The sequence below is a fragment of the Monodelphis domestica genome, chromosome 1 (assembly GCF_027887165.1).
Source record: "Monodelphis domestica isolate mMonDom1 chromosome 1, mMonDom1.pri, whole genome shotgun sequence".
Taxonomy (NCBI): Eukaryota; Metazoa; Chordata; class Mammalia; order Didelphimorphia; family Didelphidae; genus Monodelphis; species Monodelphis domestica.
This window is the reverse complement of record NC_077227.1, coordinates 753,779,575-753,799,484: the sequence shown is the minus strand read 5'-3', so window position 1 is coordinate 753,799,484 and position 19,910 is coordinate 753,779,575. Positions and strand designations below refer to the sequence as shown.

At 59.1% G+C, this 19,910-nt stretch overlaps 1 protein-coding gene across 2 annotated transcripts in view; it reads left to right on the top strand.

The window, feature by feature from the left end:
* Window positions 1-19,910, top strand: part of NBAS (NBAS subunit of NRZ tethering complex) — a 177,290-nt gene that overhangs the window by 17,788 nt on the left and 139,592 nt on the right. For both annotated transcript variants that reach the window (XM_056814754.1, XM_056814758.1), the window contains exons 7-11: window positions 101-234; window positions 1,018-1,151; window positions 1,239-1,337; window positions 14,676-14,814; window positions 17,459-17,527. In XM_056814754.1, coding sequence (XP_056670732.1) covers window positions 101-234; window positions 1,018-1,151; window positions 1,239-1,337; window positions 14,676-14,814; window positions 17,459-17,527 — 575 coding nt within the window. The remainder of the gene's footprint in view (window positions 1-100; window positions 235-1,017; window positions 1,152-1,238; window positions 1,338-14,675; window positions 14,815-17,458; window positions 17,528-19,910) is intronic.

The window sequence follows — 19,910 nt, the reverse complement described above, 5'->3', positions numbered from 1 at the left end:
CCCCTTGGGAAGCCGGGGCGCATCGGGGCCGGCCCCGGGGGGCCCCACCACCTTGCGGGCTTTTGTTAACCCAGACCTGGGCCTCTCCTCCTCCTTCTAGTGCCCAAGGATCCCAGCCCGCAGTGGAGACGGGTGGCGTGGAGTTACGACTGCACCCTGCTGGCTTACGCTGAGAGCACGGGGACCGTGAGGGTGTTTGACCTCGTGGGCAGCGAGCTCTTCATCATCCCCCCGGTATGGCGCCAGGCCTCCTTTGGGCTCAGCAAGCCTGGACCAGCCTGGCAAGGGCGGCCGCAGGGGGCCTGGTCCCTGTCCTCGTCCAGGGCCCGAGTCAGCTCGGGATCCGCCTGGATGCTTGAAGTGCCCCCTGAGCCAGGCGGCTGTCGGTCCTGAGGAGGGAGCCGTTGTAGAGGCCTGGGTGGAGGAGGAGGGGGCGGGGGTCCAGCCCAGCCGGCCTCAGGCCCCAGGGAGCCGGACAGTCAGATGAGTGTCCGATGGTGACTCCTCCAGCTGTAGGCGCGTGGGGAACGGCGGGCCCCGGCTGGTGGCCTGGCACTCGGTGCCAGCGTCTGCACCCAGGAGCGAGTTGTGTCAGGCCAGCCTTTGCTCCACTCCTTAAACTGGCCTGGGAGGCCCTCCTTCCGGCGAGGAGGGTGAAAACTCTCAAGAGGTCATCTAGGAGCCTTCAGGCCAGGAGTGTCCACCTCCAGGGTCTGGGCTCTCTGTGGCCGTAGTCTGGGCTGCCAGGAGCTGTCCTCTCGGGGCAGAAGGGAGCGGGCTGGGTGCCCATTTGTCCTAGGAGCCGGGGGGTGGGAGATCTCCCCCAAACGTGGCTTTGCCCTCGCCGGGGAGCCTGTGGGAAGGAAGGAGGGAAGCATCCGTGCTGTGCCTCCTGGGGCAGAACACCAGACCATCAGGCAGCCATGCAGGGTCCTTTGTGCCACTCCGTGTTACCCAAGGGGGCGGGCTTGGGACCCTTGTCAGGAATTAAAGGTTGGACCATCCTGTCCCCCACAGGCATCCAGTGGCCCAAGAGATCTCAGCTATGCCGTCGCCGGCCTCATATTTCTGGAGTACAAGGCGAGCGCGCAGTGGTCTGCAGAGCTGCTGGTCATCAACTACCGGGGAGAGCTGCGGAGCTACCTCGTGAGGTGAGGGTTTGGGACTCCCCGCCGGCCCGGGGTGGGGGTTGTTCCTCTGGGCCCGCCTGATTCTGGGCCTCTCCTTTCCTCGTTCAGTGTCGGCACCAACCAGAGCTACCGAGAGAGCCACAGCTTCAGCTTTGGGGGCCACTACCCCCACGGCGTCAGCACGGCCATTTACCACCCAGGACACAGGTAAGCGAGTGCGAGGCCTGGCCCCGGCCTTGCCGATGAGATGTGCTCCCCGAGAGCTCCCTGACTGACGCGTTCCTGGAGAGCCCCCCGAGAGCTCCCCGATGGATGTGCTCCCTAAGAACTCCCTGACTGACACTCCCCAAGAGCCCCTTGATTGACGTGTTCTTGGAGAGCCCCCCGATGGATGTGCTCCCCAAGAACTCCCTGACTGACACTCCCCAAGAGCCCCTTGATTGACGTGTTCTTGGAGAGCCCCCCGATGGATGTGCTCCCCAAGAACTCCCTGACTGACACTCCCCAAGAGCCCCTCGATTGACGTGTTCTTGGAGACCCCCCTGAGAGCTCCCCGATGGATGTGCTCCCCAAGAACTCCCTGACTGACACTCCCCAAGAGCCCCTCGATTGACGCGTTCTTGGAGAGCCCCCCGATGGATGTGCTCCCCAAGAACTCCCTGACTGACACTCCCCAAGAGCCCCTCGATTGACGTGTTCTTGGAGACCCCCCTGAGAGCTCCCCGATGGATGTGCTCCCCAAGAACTCCCTGACTGACACTCCCCAAGAGCCCCTCGATTGACGCGTTCTTGGAGAGCTCCCCGAGAGCTCCCTGACTGACACGCTCCCCAAGAGCTCCCCGATTGATGTGCTCCCCAAGAACTCCCTGACTGACACTCCCCAAGAGCCCCTCGATTGATGCGTTCTTGGAGAGCTCCCCGAGAGCTCCCTGACTGACACACTCCCCAAGAGCTCCCCGATTGATGTGTTCTTGGAGAGCCCCCCAAGGGCTCCCCAATTGATGTACTCCCTGATCGATGTGCTCCCCAAGAGCTCCCTGACTGATACATTCCTGGAGAGCCCCCCGAGAGCTCCCCGATTGATGTGTTCTTGGAGAGCCCCCCGAGAGCTCCCCGATTGATGTGCTCCCTGATCGATGTGCTCCCCGAGAGCTCCCTGACTGATACATTCCTGGAGAGCTCCCCGAGAGCTCCTTGACTGACACATTCCTGGAGAGCCCCCCTAGAGGTCCCTGACTGACACTCCTCAAGAGCTCCTCGATTGACGTGTTCTTGGAGAGCCCCCCGAGAGCTCCCCGATTGATGTGCTCCCCAAGAACTCCCTGACTGACACTCCCCAAGAGCCCCTTGATTGACGTGTTCTTGGAGAGCCCCCCGATGGATGTGCTCCCCAAGAACTCCCTGACTGACACTCCCCAAGAGCCCCTCGATTGACGTGTTCTTGGAGAGCCCCCCGAGAGCTCCCCGATTGATGTGCTCCCCAAGAACTCCCTGACTGACACTCCCCAAGAGCCCCTTGATTGACGTGTTCTTGGAGAGCCCCCCGATGGATGTGCTCCCCAAGAACTCCCTGACTGACACTCCCCAAGAGCCCCTTGATTGACGTGTTCTTGGAGAGCCCCCTGAGAGCTCCCCCGATTGACGTGTTCTTGGAGAGCCCCCCGAGAGCTCCTTGACTGACGCGCTCCCTCGGAGCTTCTTCCCACATTTCTTTCCATCCTCTGAGCGCTCGCCTTTGGAATCGTGGGGCAGGAGGGGGATGCCTGGCTGGCGGCCTTCTCCTAGCGGCTAGCCCATCCCTAGGGGAGCCGCCTTTGGCCAGGTGAGGGGCTGATGCTTGGCCTTTCAGCTCATTCTGTGTTTTCTAAATAAGAAAAACATTGGAATGGCTTTTAGAAATAGCTTTGAGATTTACTTATTTGGGGGCAGTCGTCAGCTGATGTAGTTTCCTGACAACCAAAGATGCCCGAAAGTGGGGAGGCTGCTCTGGGGTGCTAGGAAGGGTGCAGGCTTGAGTGCAGGGGTGACCAAGCTCCCCCTGACATCCAGGGACTCTGGGGGCCTTACCTGCCCCGGAGGCATCGCTGTGGGTGCTGTCCCTGATGCCAGTCTGTGAACCGTGAACCTAGTGCCCTTCGTGGATGCCCTGGGTGCAGGGCCCATGGCAGGTGGGCCCTGGTGAGGAGACGCCGCTGTCCATCTCCTGGTCCTGTGCTCCCCCAAGGCCCGCGAGGGGCCTAGTGGAGTGGGGAGGAGCAGGGTGATCCTGGGCCTTAGTATAGCCCGAGCTCGCTGGCCTTGGGAGCTGATGTCCGGCAGAAGCGTGGGCCAGTGTCAGCGTCTTCTCCCAGAACTTGAGGCCCCGCGTTCTAAGTGGAGAAAGGCCAGGGGCCTTGGGAGGGGTCTCCTGCTCCCCTGCCTCCTGCCCCCAGCTCTCTGCTGACCCCTGGCTCTCCAGGACCCACGATCGGAGCACGGCCTCCCCCTCCTGCCCTGTCACCATCGAGGGCGGTGTCCCCTCCCTCAGGCTGGAGCCCGTCTCGGCCCCCTTCCCCACTCGCACGCCATCCGTCTGCCACGTCTGTCCCGCCAGGCCCCTGGCTCTCAGGCACGCCCTCCCCCCCCCCCCCCCCGGGGCAGACCCTCCTCCCCTCCCCTTGGACGAGTGCAGTCGCTCCTGGGGCTCTGCCTGCCCCCCCCCTCCATCCGGCCGCGGGCTGGTGGGCATTCCCAGCCAGCTCCCCCTTCACATCTTCTGCCGCCGCTCCCGTCGGCCTTGCTGGGCCTCATGAAATGCTCCATGTCCTGACTGCCCCCTGCCCAGGGTGCGCTGCCCTTCCTTCCTTCCTCCCTCTCGGCCCCGTCAGGCCAGGGCCTCCCTCGGCCCCTTAGTCGCCCTTCTCCTGTGTGTGTGTCGGTCGGTGTTTGCTTGTCACCCCCCGCAGAGTGCTGGAAGGCACACAGTAGGTGCTCTGGAAATGCGGCTACAAAGGGCTGTGCCAACTTTGTCGGGTTAGCCGAGCTGGCCCATGGTTTCTGCCCTTGTGGATGGCCCCAGGGTGGCTCCAGTCAGCTGGCCGTGGCCATCTCGCTTTCCGCTCTCGCAGAGGGAGTGACTATTGCTCGGGTGCAGGAACAGCTAGAAAGGAGATCCGCAACTGGACGAAGCTTTTTGTTTCATGGCAGACGCCTTCCAGGAAGAACAGCCTTGGCCTGGCCATTCCCTCCAGGCATGGAGGGCGATGGGCCCTTGGGAATGAGTGCACGGGGCGCCGGAGGGCTGGGAGGGCCCGGGGGGCCGCGATAGTCCCCTTTTTGACACCTGATACCTTCTCCTTGGAGCTCGGAGCCGCCCTGTGAGCGTGGGAGGACTGCCGTGCCCACGGAGGGCGCCGCTAGTCTGGGACCTTTGGCTGCGGTTCTGCCGGCCCGGGCTCTGCGGACGCTCGCGTTTCCGGGTTTCTAGAGACGTGCGAAGGTTCCCCCGGCAGCTCTCTCCCAGCCCCGACGGGGGCTCTTCATCGTTGGGCGGCCGCGGGGCGGGCCTTCTCCCGACAGACCCCGCTCCGGGACATTCCGCCTAATGAGGGCCGAGGCAAGAGGGACCGAGCTTGGGGAGGGCGCGGGCCCCGAGGGAGGCGTCTGCCCGGTGTCTGGGAGGCCCGTGGTGCCCCGGCCTGGGATGGTCAAGGAAGCACCTGGCCCTGGAGTCAGGCCTGGCCTCTGCCATGCGGTGCCCAGATGCCAGCCTCCGTGTCCGCTTCCCCTGTACAGTGAGGGGCTTGGTGTGGCAGCCTGCACCCAGTGGGCGGCGTACCGGCATTGGCCTTCTTGGGCCAGAAAATGAAGAAGGACCCGTCCGTGCCCTCGTGCCAAGAGCTCCAGGAGGATGCCTGGCAGATGGCCTGCAGGTCTCACAGCAGCTCCCCCAGGCGAGTGGCATCGCTGATCCCTCTCTGGGGAAACAGTCGTCAAGATCAGGCTCCTGGCTGGTGAGGAGCCAGGACTTGAACCAGGCCCAGAGTTGGGGCTCACGGGGTTCAGGGGCAGCATCTCATGAGTCAGAGCAGCCAGAGGCACCCTGGGCAGCTCCCTCGCATTACAGATGAGGAAACTGAGGCCCAGGGAGGACGGGCCAGGGTGGCGGGGTGAGCCCAGGTCCTCGGCCTCCAGAGATGGCCACCGTGGTGCTGCTCCGGGGCCTTCCTTCTCAGCGTTTGGTCCTTGGCTCTCCCAGGTCTCTGGGCCGCCCCCCAGCCCGGTATGCGGGGTGTGTGACCAGCTCCTCCTTGCCCTGGGGCACTCCACCTCTTCACCAGCTGCCCTCTCCTTTTGGAGTCAGCCTGTCCCGCTGTCCCCGGTGCCCACAGGCCGAGTCTCTTCAAGGGCGGCTTGTGATGTCCAGACCGCCATCCTCGGGGCATCGACCTCAAATTCTGTCCTTCAGAGCACGGACGGGGGCCCTTTGGGTCCAGGGGAGACTTGGCACCATGGCCAGCAGAACCCCTGCTCTACCTGGGCCGTCGTCGTCGCAGGGGAGAACGGGAACACTCGGGGCAGGAAGGCTGGCTGAGGAGGGACCCCCAGACGGACACTCGGAAGGAACCTGGTTTTCTCAGGACGCTGCAGTTTAGTTTGGGGCTAAGCCTGGCAGCCCAGCCCCGAGGCTTCCCAGAACGCGCCTCTCCCCTGCTGCTGGGCCCCAGGGAGGCAGGGCCGAGCCCTGTTCTCGTGTCGACCGACCGACCCACTGACTGCTTCCCTCGGGGCCTGAACCCCCTTTCCGGAAGTGATGGGAGAGCATTCTTGTTCCGTTTTTACTTCTCTGGGGGAAGCGGGCCCTTCAGGGCTTTAAACTCTCCAGGCCAGGGACGCTCCACTGCCTGGCACACAGCGGGTATTGAGTACGTGACGTGCCATGGGGCATGAGGGCAGACAGCCCAACGGGTGGCAGGTGGAGGCTCCCTGGAAGCCTCAGGAAGCTCCAGGGGTCAGTCACGGCCTGCACCAAGACCCCAGGAGCTCCCTCCTGACGGGGGGAGGCCCCAGTGGGCCCCAGCGTGGGGACCCCCATTTCCCGAGGTGTCCCCTTTTACGCCACCAGGTGGCGCCTTCTGCCAACAGATTTTTGGCTGAAAAGGGAAAAGTTTTATTCAGATCCAGATCAGTTCTGAGACCACCCTTGTGTGACTGCTCTGCCCCCATCCCCGTGGCAGTGTCCTCATCCCTGTTCTCTGAGGGGCTCACCCGTGTCATTTGTCCCTCTCTAACTAATGAGCTGCAAGGAGAGGGTGCCAAGAGCCCCGTTTTATAGCTTGGGAAGGTTTGCAAAGCACTTGGCAGATATTAGCTTAACCATTCTCCATTTTACAGATGAGGAAACTGAGTCTCCAGTCTTTAACACGAATCTGGCACCCCCCTCTCCCAACCAGAGGTAGCCAGAGCTAGTCGTTTGGCTGGGTAGAATCTAACCAGGCCCTTCTCTTTTCCATCCTGCTGCCCTCTGCCCCCTTCTCAGACAGGCAGGCAGGTGGGTGGGCGGGCATCCTCTCTCACCTGCCCTCTGCCCCCTTCTGAGGCAGGCTGGTGGTGGGCATCCTCTCTCAGCTGCCCTCTGCCCCCTTCTGAGGCAGGCTGGTGGGTGGGCGGGCATCCTCAGCTGCCCTCTGCCCCCTTTTCAGGCAGGCAGGCAGGTGGGTGGGCGGGCATCCTCTCTCACCTGCCCTCTGCCCCCTTTTCAGGCAGGCTGGTGGATGGGCGGGCATCCTCAGCTGCCCTCTGCCCCCTTTTCAGGCAGGCAGGCAGGTGGGTGGGCGGGCATCCTCTCTCACCTGCCCTCTGCCCCCTTCTGAGGCAGGCTGGTGGGTGGGCATCCTCTCTCAGCTGCCCTCTGCCCCCTTCTGAGGCAGGCTGGTGGGTGGGCATCCTCTCTCAGCTGCCCTCTGCCCCCTTTTCAGGCAGGCTGGTGGATGGGCGGGCATCCTCAGCTGCCCTCTGCCCCCTTTTCAGGCAGGCTGGTGGATGGGCATCCTCTCTTAGCTGCCCTCTGCCCCCTTTTCAGGCAGGCTGGTGGATGGGCATCCTCTCTTAGCTGCCCTCTGCCCCCTTTTCAGGCAGGCTGGTGGGTGGGCATCCTCTCTCAGCTGCCCTCTACCCCCTTTTCAGGCAGGCAGGCAGGCGGGTGGGTGGGCATCCTCTCTCAGCTGCCCTCTGCCCCCTTTTCAGGCAGGCTGGTGGGCGGGCATCCTCTCTCAGCTGCCCTCTGCCCCCTTTTCAGGCAGGCTGGTGGATGGGCGGGCATCCTCAGCTGCCCTCTGCCCCCTTTTCAGGCAGGCTGGTGGATGGGCATCCTCTCTCAGCTGCCCTCTGCCCCCTTTTCAGGCAGGCAGGCAGGCGGGTGGGTGGGCATCCTCTCTCAGCTGCCCTCTGCCCCCTTTTCAGGCAGGCTGGTGGGCGGGCATCCTCTCTCAGCTGCCCTCTGCCCCCTTTTCAGGCAGGCTGGTGGATGGGCGGGCATCCTCAGCTGCCCTCTGCCCCCTTTTCAGGCAGGCTGGTGGATGGGCATCCTCTCTCAGCTGCCCTCTGCCCCCTTCTCAGACAGGCAGGCAGGTGGGCGGGTATCCTCTCTCAGCTGCCCTCTGCCCTCTTTGCAGGCAGGCGGGTGGGCAGGTATCCTATCTCAGCTGCCCTCTGCCCCCTTCTCAGGCAGGCTGGTGGGTGGGCATCCTCTCTCAGCTGCCCTCTGCCCCCTTTTCAGGCAGGCAGGCAGGCTGGTGGGTGGGCATCCTCTCTCAGCTGCCCTCTGCCCCCTTTTCAGGCAGGCTGGTGGATGGGCATCCTCTCTTAGCTGCCCTCTGCCCCCTTTTCAGGCAGGCTGGTGGGTGGGCATCCTCTCTCAGCTGCCCTCTGCCCCCTTTTCAGGCAGGCTGGTGGGCGGGCATCCTCTCTCAGCTGCCCTCGGCCCCCTTTGCTGGTGGGCAGGGGGCGAACTATCTCAGAAGCCCAGGGCTGAGCATGTCAGCCCTCCTGGGATGGAGCCCAGCCCCAAGAGTGGTCAGAATTCTTCGGAGGAAATAATGAGCTCGTATTTGGTGAAACTAAGCCCTGGGAGGAAGCGGCGGGATTGTCAAGATGAACGTGCACCCTGGTTTAACGTGGGGACGCTGTTTTAATTATCGGGGGGATGGCTTGATCCTTTTTGTTTGAGGTTTCCTTTTAAACCTGCTCTTTCCCCGATAATTAGATCCTAGGACCTTCATCCCTCATGTATTGCAATGGCATATTTTGCTTTAAAAAAACTTGGGATGAAATTCTGAAATATTCGCCTTTTGCCCCTTTGATTCTAATTCCTCAGAGTAATTTGACCCCCTCTCCCAAATCCCAGCTTTTGCTTGGACTCCTACATAGCTCCCACTTCTCCAAAAGGCCTGGGCTTGTCCAGTGGGGAGCCCTGTGGGAGGAAGTGGAATCATGGCGCCCGGCCTTCCTTTCGCCCTGCCGGCCGGCTGCCCAGACGTCTCCCAGGAGTGGACGAGGCCGTGTCTGGATCTCTTTGAAGGGAGGAGCCCATTTCGACCTTTCTCACCTCAGAGGGTTCAGGGCTGTGTCTGCCCAGGGGATGAAGGGCCGTCGTGGGGCTTGTCTGGCCACAGTCCTTCCCTCTCTGTTTTGTCTCCTGCTCTCCTGGTTACTGAAGAAGTGGAGAATCCTCCCCTCGCTCTCTTGGGAGCGTCTTCTCAGAACCAGGCCTCTTGTGAGGCTCTGTGAGCATGGATCATCAAGCCCTCCGCGGTGGCTGTCCCTTCCCATGCCAAAGTCCTGCCACGAGCGCGCTGCTGTGTGCTGCTTGGGCCCATGTGCGTTCTCAGAATGAGTCCCGCTCTCTTTCTCGTCTCTGCCACCCATTGTCCCTTGATCTGCCCTGTGGCCGGCCAAGACCTCTCCTTTTTAGAAAAAGAAATGGGACATCTAGGTGGTTCAGGCCTGGAGACAGGAGGTCCTGGGTTCCAATCTGGCCTCAGATACTTCCTAGCTGTGTGACCTTGGGCAAGTCACTTAACCCCCATTGCATAGCCCTCACCACTCTTCTGCCTTAGAACTGATATGTAGTATTTGTTTTGAGACAAAAGATAAAAGTGTTTAAAAAAAATAAAAAAGAAACAAAATCTTCTTTTAGAATTGTGACCTGAATCATCAGTAAACATGGGCTTGTCCATGCCCCAAGAACAAGAAAGGGGAGATTGTATGGGCAATGGGCACACTGATGGGAGTAGATTTTTTAAGAACTGTAGATTCGTGGATTAGGATCATGAAATCCCTCCATTGGTGAGCGCTCTCCCAGGCTTTCCCTCTTGTGTGCATTGAACAGTTTTTCTGGCTCTTTTCTTTGGTCCTTAGTCCTCCCAGGTGCTTCTGGCTCTCCCCGCTGTGGGGCCCAGGACTCTCCCCAGTTGTCATTCTGGTCCTGCCCGTTTCATGTATTCCTCTGTTTTTTAGAATCTATCCTTTTCAAAATTTATGAATTACTCTAAACGTTTCCCAATGATATGTTGAAAAATTAACTTTTTGTAACTTTTGAGTTTCTCTCCTCTCATCTCTCTCCCCTCCCTGACAAGGCAAGCCCTTTTGATTTCAGTTATACAGGTGAGGTCATGCCAAACACATGTCCACATTAGCTATGTGTCCACTCACTTTCCATGACATTCAAAGACCGGCTAGTTGGGTAGCCATTCCCCACTTTGTCGTCACTTGTTTCATTCACAGTTCTTTGCCCCAACAAAAATGTGCTGTTACATATCTTTTAGCAACATGTTTTCTGAATTTTTCTGAATGTTCTGATTTTTAGGATTGTGAATTTTAGAATTCAAGTTTTTCCCATCCTGAGGCGGTGAATAGTCTGATATAGACCATACCCATATTTTTATGTAATTCCTATTTCCATATTGCTCATGCGGTGACAGAAGACCTATGACCCGCACAACAGAAATCTCATGAAGGAGAAAGAAGGGAAGATGGGCTGCTTGGGTCTGTCCTCAGACTCCATTGGTCCCTTCTTTGACTGGAGAGTCTTTTGTGGTTGTCTTGGAGACTTGCTTTGCTGATAAGGGTTTAGTCCTTCATGGATGATCCTCATATAATATTTTTGTGACTGTCCACTTTGTTCTCCTGGTTCTTCTCACTTCACTTTGCATCAGTTCCTCTACGTCTTTCCAGGCTTTTCTGAACTCATCCTGTTCCATATGGCGCACTAGTCTTGCATTATGACCACATATCACCACTTGTTCATCCATTCCCCAAGTCATAGATGCCCCCTCAATTTCTAATTCTTTGCCATTACAAAAAGGGCTACTAAAATATTTTAGTACACGTAGATCCTTTTCTCTTATCTCTGATCTTTTTGGGATACAGATCCAATAGTGGCATTGTTGGGTCAAAGGGTCCACGTGTTTTGTGGTCCCTTGGGCCAGGTTCCTGTTTCTCTCTGGAATGGTTGTATCAGATCACAGCTCCACCAAGAGTGTATTAGTGTCCCAATTTTTCCACATCCCCTCCTGCGTTGATCATTTTCCTTTTTGGTCATGTTAGTCAGTCTGGTTGGTGTGAGGTGGTATCTTGAGTTGTTTTAATTTGCATTTCTCTAATCAGTAGTGATTTTGAAGCATTTTTTCACACACAGTCTTAATTTCTTCCTCTGAGAACTGCCTGTTCATATCCTTTGACCATTTGTCAGTTGGGGAATGCTTCGTATTCTCATAAATTTGACTTGGTTCTCTCTATATTTGAGAAAGGAGGCTTTTGTCAGAGATATTTGCCAGATTTTTTTCTTTAATTTTTTGTTTCCCTTTTAATCTTGGTTGAATTGGTTTTATTTGTGCAAACCTTTTTAAAATAATATAATCATAATCATTTCTTTTTTCATAACATTCTCTATGTCTTGTTTGATCATAAATTCTTTCCTTATCCTTAAGTCCGACAGGTAAACTTTTCCATGCTCTCCTAACTTGTTTATTGTGTCACCCTTTATTTCTAGATCAAATATCCATTTTGACTATCCTGTTGAGATGTTGGTCCATGCCATACTGCTTTCTGGTTTTCCCAGTAGTTGATTCTCTCCCCAGAAGCTTAGATCATTGGTTTGATTGAACCCCAAGTTGCTATGGACATTGACTGTCATGTATTGATTACCTAATCTGTTCCATTGATCCACCACTCTATTTTGGAGCCAGCACCAGATCACCAGATGATTACCACTTTATAGTATAGTTTGACAGTTGGTATAGACAGCCTGACTTCTTCCGTATTTTTTTCCTTTAATTCCCTTGATATTTTTGGCCTTTGTCATTTTTTTAGTTCTAGGAAACATTTCTGGGTAGTTGGTACGATTGGTATGACACTGAATAGGTCTAGGTAGGATTGCCATTTTCCCTATATTGGCTCAGCTTAGCCATGCGGAATTAACATTTTTCCAATTGTTTAGGTCTGATTTTATTTGCGTGAAGAGTGTTTTGAATTGTGTTCACATAATTGCTGGGTTTGTTTTGGTAGATTTGCCCTCAGGTCTTTATGTCATCCAGTTATTTTGAATTATAGTGGAGGGAGAGAAATGGAGTCCCCCACCGCTGACTTCAGGACCAGTGTGGTCTGCAGAGATGGAATGGAGCCCAAGGGTAGAGAGAGGGGCTAGATTGGTTTCCCTGTCTCTTTCCCTGGTAAACCCCACACTGGTTGCCTTCAGAATCACAGACTGCTGTCCCTCAGAGACTTGGCTGAAATAAAGTACAGGACAGACAGCTTCTCCCTCTCTGAGGAGAGAAGTGTAGCTTTCCTCCCCCCAAACTCCAAGTCTCCCTTCTTGGATACTACGAAGAAGGCACTCGATCTAGTAAACAGCTCTTTATTCCCAAGGAATACATGAAAGGCAGGGCAAGAGAATTTGTGGGATAAGGAAGTGGGAAGGTGGGAAATAGGAAGTCCCTGAAGATCACAGTTGGACCCCTTCTCCCCAAGTCCTGCAGGATCAGGACTTTGGTCCTGCCTGCCTGACCCTCTGGGGTCAGTTGTGAGTTGTCCCGACTCCTAGCTGACCTAGCTATGATATTGAGTTCAAGGACTATTTAGAGGGATATAGAGGACATCTTCCTGTGGTGGATAGCTTTCTGGCAAAGTCCTATCCACTCTGGTTTGTCTTCACAGGATACTGGGGTCTGGCTTCACAGGAAGATGCTCCAGGCTCAGAGGTTAGCTCAGATCAGCCTCCCTGGTGGGCTTCCCAAAGAGAAGTGAGTTCAGTTGTTTGGATCTTCTCAGTTCCTCTGTTCCTTCTCCAGAATTCTCTCCTTCCTCCCTTCCCCCACTCGAGTTGGTCTTCCAGCATGATGCGTCTGCTGTCCTCTCTTACAGAATAGAATTTACTTTTTTATCTCTTCCTGTTGGATTTTGTTGGTGTGAAATAAAAACACCAATAGTTTATGTGGTTTATTTTGTATCCGGTGACTTTGCTGAAGTTAATTATTTCTATTCATTTTTTTGGTCAATTCTCTAGGATTCTCTAGGTATACCATCATATCCATTACAAAATGATAACTTTGTTTCTTCATTGCGTATTTTAATTCTTTCATTTTCTTTTTTCTTTTGCTCTTATTGTTATAGTGAGCATTTCTAGTACAATATTAAATAAGATTGGTGATAATGGGCATCCCTCCTTTACCCCTGATCTTACTGGGAAGGATTCTAATTTATCCCTGTTTCAGTCTTACACCTCTTGTTCCAGTGATCCTTCCCTCTCTGTATTTGGCTTCTCTCAAATATGTGCCCAGGGGCAGAATCACAGCATCAGATGGCACATATAGTTTAGTGGCTTTGGGGACAAAGGACCTAATGGTTTTCTAGAAGGGTTGGACCACTTCACAGCTTCCAGTCTTGCATCCAGGTTCCTGCCTCTTGAGACCCCACTAATAAATGTCATTTCTCTCTGGTTATCTTTACCAGCCCAATGAATGTCAATTCAGGTTTGTTTCAATGAATATTCTCTTACTTTTGAACATTTTCTGTCAGGTTTTTAATAGCATTTGTGTCTTTATTAGTGAATTGCTTGTTCATATCCTTTGCTTACTTCTCTTTTGGGGAATGGCTCTTGTTCTTCTGTGATGTGTTGATTCAGCATTTTGGATAGTAGACTTTTAGCAGAGAATTTTGCTCTAGAGGTTTCCCCTGTGGAATTTTCTCCCAGATAATCCTAATTGCACTTATTTTGCTTGTGTAAAAGCATTTAACATTTATGGAATCAGCAGTGTCTGTGATCGGTGCTATCCCTTGAAGAGTTGAGGATGCTCCTCTTGTTAGGGCTGTGAAAAGTTTCTTCTTCCTTTCTCTCCTTTTATGATGATATGGGCTTCCTTGCCTGGGTCATTTGTGCACCTTTTGGAGGGCATCTTCTTTGGTGTGTGCTGTAGGATTCTAGTCTGAACCTTATTTCTGCCAGATGGCTTTCCAGTTCATCTTAGAGGGAGTGCTTGTGTCAGCAGTTGATGCCATCTAGTTTCTTGAACTCTGTACCACTTATTTAATTGTTTCTGGCCTTTTAAGCTTAACCATCAGCATTTCTGCTTTTTAGCCATGGTTTCTGCTCTGTGGCAGAGGATGCACGCTTCCCTTGGCACACCAGCCCATTGGGTAACTGAAGATCCAGCTGCCCTTGTCTTGTCTCTGGAACATTATCTGCCTGTCCTCCATCTCTGTGCCGTGTGGCATGCAGTCTCTTCCTCAGCCTCTCAATCCGATGCCCTCTGGGCTCTTTCTCGACTAGAGGCGATGCCAGGCGCTCAGTATTTTGTTTGCCTTGAGCCTTCCATTTGAAAGGTTCGGTGAGAAAGAATTGTGAATGGAGGCTGGGATTTTTCCACAGAGTGCTCCTTGATTGAATATTTCCCGGTGGATGATTCATGAGCTTTTCAGACCACGTCCTCTTCTCCAGGGTTGCTGTTTCTGGGGAACTATTAGCATTTTACTGAAAATTGGTGAAGCCACGTCCGTGAATCTCATGCCTGACGGCTGGAACGGGACAGTCCTTGGATAAGGGCATCCCCTGGGGCCCCCTTCCCATTTCCCAGCATCCTTCTAGTTTGTGTGACCAAAGAGGGAAAATGCGCACGCTATGGCTAGGTAGCACACGTTTCTTATGGTGGCAGGCCTATGATTTCATTGGCACAGGGAGCTTCTGGGGAGGTTTTCCTCCTTCCAGCCTGGGCCCTTTCTCTCTGACTGGGTGCGCTGCAAGGAGCTGACCATTGCAGGAAACCTCCCCTTTTGTGTTCTCTTGTTCCGCTGGCCGAGCTCACAGGAGCCCCGTGCTCTCCGTGCTGGGACACATGCCCCGTGTCCTTCCTCCAGGGAGCCTGGGGGCGAGAGGAGGGGGCCCGCTCCAGGCCTTCCAGGAGGAGTGGCTCCCTTGGTTCTTGGGGTCCCCTGGGGTCCGTGACATTTCTGCCCGCCCGCCTCGAGGCTTGGCGCGGAGGCCCACAAAGCGTGTTTCTCCTTTCCGTCCAGGCTTTTGCTGGTAGGCGGCTGTGAGAGTGATGAAGAGGGCGCCTCGAAAGCCCGTGCCTTGGGCCTGTCTGCTTGGAGGGTCCTGTCCGGATCTCCTTATTACAAGCCAGTCAGCAGCAGCGGGGACGGCCTCGCCGCGGTAAGTGCCCGGCCGGGAGCCCCGGGAGCACGCGGGGGGCTCGGGACGTTTCGGCATTTTGTCGCCCGCCCTGTGGAGTCAGGACGCGGGACGTGACAGCCTCCTAGTTACTGGGCAGCCGCCGCCGGAAGCGCTCACGAGGGAGGGTTTCAGATCGCTTGTTTCTTGTTCCCTGTTGGTGGGTGAGGCCAGCAGCTTGGTCCTGCGGTCTGAACAGACGCCCCAGCTTCAGGAAGAGGGCCCCGGGGCCCGAGGAACGAGCCGCTCGGCCGCTCCTCCCACAGGAGGAGATGTCCCCGAGCACGCCCACCTCCCACCCTTCTGCTGCTGTGTGAGCCCAGACCGGGAGCCCCCTGGGGGCCAGGAACTAACTGGGCCAGGGACAGGGAGGGGAGGGATGGACGGCCACAGTCGGCTTCCGTCAGACGGGCTTGTCGGCATCGACGTGGACAAGGGCTGGCCGTCAGCCTCCTGCCGAGTGCGGCTCCCATCCCGCCACGAGGCCTGCTGCTTTTTGGTGTGGACGCTCTGTTCTGCGGTGCACATTGCAGCCCTTCCACGTCTTAGGGGACACTGCGGGGTGGCTTTGGTCCCCAAAGAGTGCCGCTTGTGGCTCATCCTTGACCAGGGCCTGGAGTGTCCTTCCTTGGCCCGCTCCAGAGCGGAGCTGGCACGAGGACGAAGAAAACGAGGCTTTGGAGATGCTTGAGCAGGGGATGGACGAGCAGACTGGCCTAAAGGCAGCCAGCATTTAGGAAGCCCCTGCTGTTTGCCAGGCCCTGTGCCAGGGGCTGAGGGTACAGAGAAGCCAAAGGCAGGCCCTGCCCTTGGGGAGCTCCCAAGCCAGTGGGGGACGCAGCCAGAAATGCTCTGTGGGACCAGGCTGTGGACAGGGGAAGCAGGACAGAATCCACAGAGGGAGGCGGGCACTGGACGGAGCAGGGGACAAGGCCCAGCTCCAGCATTTTCTAAGAGGAAATGCCCCGGGCAGTGCCTGGGTGCTGGGCTGTGGGACTCATGAGCTGGGACCTCCTGCACTGTGACATGCACTAGAGTATCTGCAGAGATGGGGGAGTCGTGCCCAGCCTCCTCCGGGCTCGTCCTTCCCTCCTTCCCGGCCTCCTCACTCTGAGCCGGGCAGTGGCCCTTCCTCGTTCCCGGCCCGTCCTTCCCTCCTTCCCGGCCTCCTCACTCTGAGCCGGGCAGTGGTCATCCCTCCTCCAGGCTTGTTCTTCCCTCGTTCCCGGCCTCCTCGCCCTGAGCCAGGCAGTGGCCCTTCCTTGTTCCCGGCCTCCTCGCCCTGAGCCGGGCAGTGGTCACCTCAGGCAGCTGCTGTCCTCCTAGCCTGCCCTGTTTGTTGGAGGGACTCCCTTCCTTCCGTGCCCTCAGGAGGTCTCGAGCCCGGCAGGCAGGGGCTCCCGCTAGCTCCATGTTACTGAGGACAACCGTGAGGCTGGGCGTGACTCACCGTAGGCTCCTTGAGCTGCATTTGGACTCGGCTCTTCTCGGCCTTTGCTGCGGCTCTCCCGCTCCCGCCGCTCCGTGCCCCAGCAGTGGGCGGTGCTCGGTGCCCGGGAAGCGCTGGGGAGATGCCGGCGTGAGCCCGCCCTGCGGCGAGGGGCGCTGCCCGGAGGGCCTCGTTGGCTGACTGAGGGAGCCACGCCTGCCTTATACGTTTACGTGGAATGAGTAAATCCCAAGCAAAGAAGCGGTGCTTACTGGGGGGCAGAGTCAGAGCAGCCTCTGGTCCACCCGGGCCTGCTCAGGGAGCCTGGAAGGGACAGCTGTCAGGGGAGAACGCCAGCCTGCTGCTCAGTGGAGCCCCTGGCCTCAAGGAGGGGCCCAGGAGGGGCGCGGCAGGTGCTGAAGACTCTGGAAAAGACCCGGCATTTTCTGTGGGAGTCAGGGGGCGGCCCAGGAGGGAAGGGGAGGCCCCCTCCGGCCCTCCCGGGCTGGTGTAAGTCCTGCCTTGGATTTCCTGGAGGTATCAGGATTGCCCACCCCGGGGCAGCTGTGAGGAGTCTCGAGGGCGCTTTGGGACGTGACATGCGGTGGTCCGGGAGCCCGGAGCGACGGGCCAGTCGGCCCTGTGGCGGGGCTCCCCCCGGCCGCCCAGTGGGGCCTCGTGGCGGGGCTCCTCGGCCGCCCGGTGGGGCCTGTGGCGGGGCTCCTCGGCCGCCCGGCGGGCCCTGTGGCGGGGCTCCTCAGCCACTCGATCGGGCCCTGTGGTGGGGCTCCTCGGCCGCTTCATCGGGCCCCGTGGTGGGGCTCCTCGGCCGCCCGGTGGGGCCTGTGGCGGGGCTCCTCGGCCGCCCGGCGGGCCCTGTGGCGGGGCTCCTCAGCCACTCGATCGGGCCCTGTGGTGGGGCTCCTCGGCCGCTTCATCGGGCCCCGTGGTGGGGCTCCTCGGCCGCCCGGCGGGCCCTGTGGCGGGGCTCCTCAGCCACTCGATCGGGCCCTGTGGTGGGGCTCCTCGGCCGCTTCATCGGGCCCCGTGGTGGGGCTCCTCGGCCGCTTCATCGGGCCCCGTGGTGGGGCTCCTCGGCCGCTTCATCGGGCCCTGTGGCGGGGCTCCTCGGCCGCCCGGCGGGGCCCTGTGGCGGGGCTCCCCTCATCGCTCGTGCTCTTTGCGCTTGTTCTCCAGGCACCGAAGAGGCTGGGGCTGCTGCGGATTCTGAACGCGGTGCTGTACAGCCGGCAGGGACAAGAGCAGGTAAGGCGGCGTGTTCTCGTGCCCTCGTACGTGCCGGGGACGGCGCGGGGTGGCCCCTCCTCGGATGGCGGAGGGCTCGGAGTGTGCCCTGGGGGGCCCTCGCCGGGCCCTGGCGCGTTGGGCTCGCCGAGTCTGGGACGTCTGGGCGGATCTGCCTCTGACTCCCCGGGCCCTGCCTCCCGCTGTCCCTCTGTCCCCCCGGTGTGTGCACTTCTCGGGCCGGCCCCGAGGAGCGCCAGGTCAGGGGCCGGTCAGTGGGGAGCAGAGCTGGAGGGAGGCCCGTCCTGCCCTCACGGAGGGGGGGCAGGTGCAGCGCCCAGGGGGGTTCATGAGGCACGAGAGGGTCCTGCAGGAGGGCGGGACCTCCAGAGCCTGAGGGCCGCTGACCGCTCAGGGAGCTGGACTGGCCAGCCGCCGCCACGTTGTGAAGGGCACTCGGGGCCCAGCCGAGGTCCTGCACTGCGGTCCGGTCAGCGGGGGAGCCCTGGACCCCGTGATCTTCGTCATCGGCTCCAGGAGAGGCTCTGTGCCGCTCAGCCCCCGTTGAGCGAGCTCCGAGGCCTCCCTCGCCCTTCCTCATGGCTCCGCCCCCAAATCGCCTTGCTTAGAAATGCCTCCACTAGGCTGAAGAGCGGCAGGCCAGGCAGTGCGGGGGAGGGGCTCGTCCGGGGTCTGAGGCTCCATCGGAACCCAGGACCTGCCCTCCCTGGGCCTGGCTCCGCCCTCAGCGCTGCTCTTTCCCTTCGGGCTCTCACGAAGGACGCCCGGGCAACGTCTGGCCTGGAGGGACCATCCCAGCGGGCCCGTCTGGGGGCCCCGAGGAGGGCTGAGACGTCCGGGCAGCCCCGGGTGGCGCGGGGCTCCTCTGCTCTGGACGATGGCTTGGGCCGCTGGCCGTGACAGGGAGGCAGACAGGCTGGACCGCCCGAAGCGCGGGGCCGTCCCCGTACGGATGAGGAAACCGAGGCCCACCGGCGAGAGGTTGTCGGTGTCGCCAGGACTCCCCCGGCGCGGAAGCAGGGCCTGGCCACCCACTTCGCTTTGCTGAAGGGGGGATCGCGGTCGAGCTGGCCGCTGGCCGGAATGGGCGGCTGTCCCCCTGGAAGCTCCCTCCTCGCACTGGCTCCGTGCTGGAGCGGGGCCCGCCGTGCTCGGGCGAGCACCTTCTCCATCTGTTTCTACAGACGTCTCCCCGCCTCCCCTGTCCTGGGGCCCACCAGCAGCCCCTGGGCTGTCCCCACGAGCGGAGCCCCAGCCTGCCCCAACGAGCCGGCGACGGGGCTCCCCGCATCACCCGGGCCCCGGCGGCCACCCTGCAGAGTCCCCAGCGGCTCGCTTTGTCCCGGGGCGGCAGGGCCATGATGATCGGCCGACCTCCCGCCTTCGAGGCCTCCCTCGGCCCTTCCCTGGGGCAGCCCCCAGCTCTGCCGCTGTTCCCGCTGGGACCCCTCCTGGCCCAGCTTGTGTTGGGTGCTGGGCCTCGCCTCCCCCTCAGCAGGTTCTTAGCCGCCATTTGCGCCCCCGTACGGGGAGGCCCCGGTCCCTAGGAAGGCCCCGAGGCACCACTCGAACCTGTGGCTTCCTGACTGCAGAGGCCACCTGGCGTCGTTGGGGTGCTCATGTTCTCTTCCCTCCCCGCAAAAAGCAGGAGCCTCTCAAGGCGGGGAACACGCTTTCCCCCCATCTTTGTCTCCCAGCCGGGGCCTGCCCGCCCCGTGGGAGGTGTTGAGGGAGGATTTCCTCCTTTCCCCGGGCCGGAGGCCTGCTGCCAGCTACTGGAGGCTGGGCCCTGGGCCCGCGTACAAACCTCCAGTCCATCTTGGACCCAGGACAGCTCCCAGGAGTCTGGCCCTGTGACCGTCCCTGCCCCGAAGGGCAGTTATGGAGAGGATGGGGGGGAATGACCCGGCAGGGCAGAGGGCAGCGCTGCAGCAGGGACCCCGGCTGACCTGTCCATGGTTGCCCAGCAGGAGAGGCAGCCCTCAGGCAGGAGGGGTCTCGGGGCTCCTCAGCATCAGCGCCAGCAGGGCCAGTTGGGGGAGAGACCGCCGCCCGCCTCCAGTGTGGGGCCTCCTCGCCCATCTTTTCAGCGCCGCAGTGAGGAAAGCGGCCCAAGGCCCCGTGGAGAGGGGGGCTAAAGAGTGCCCAGACCCCAGACGGCGCCAGGCTGAGGGGGCCGTGACAGCTTGAGGGATTAGGGGGCGAGTGCCGGGAGGTGCCCCTTTATTGAAGAATGCCCTTGGAGAGGGGAGGTCCTTGCTGACAGGGCCCTGCCCTTGTCTCAGAGTCTGCTGTGGGGATGGAATGGGCCTGGTATGACAGAGCGAGGAGCTGCTCCCTGGCCTTTCTGGCCCCCCCTGCCTGGAGAGGCCAGCTAGATGAA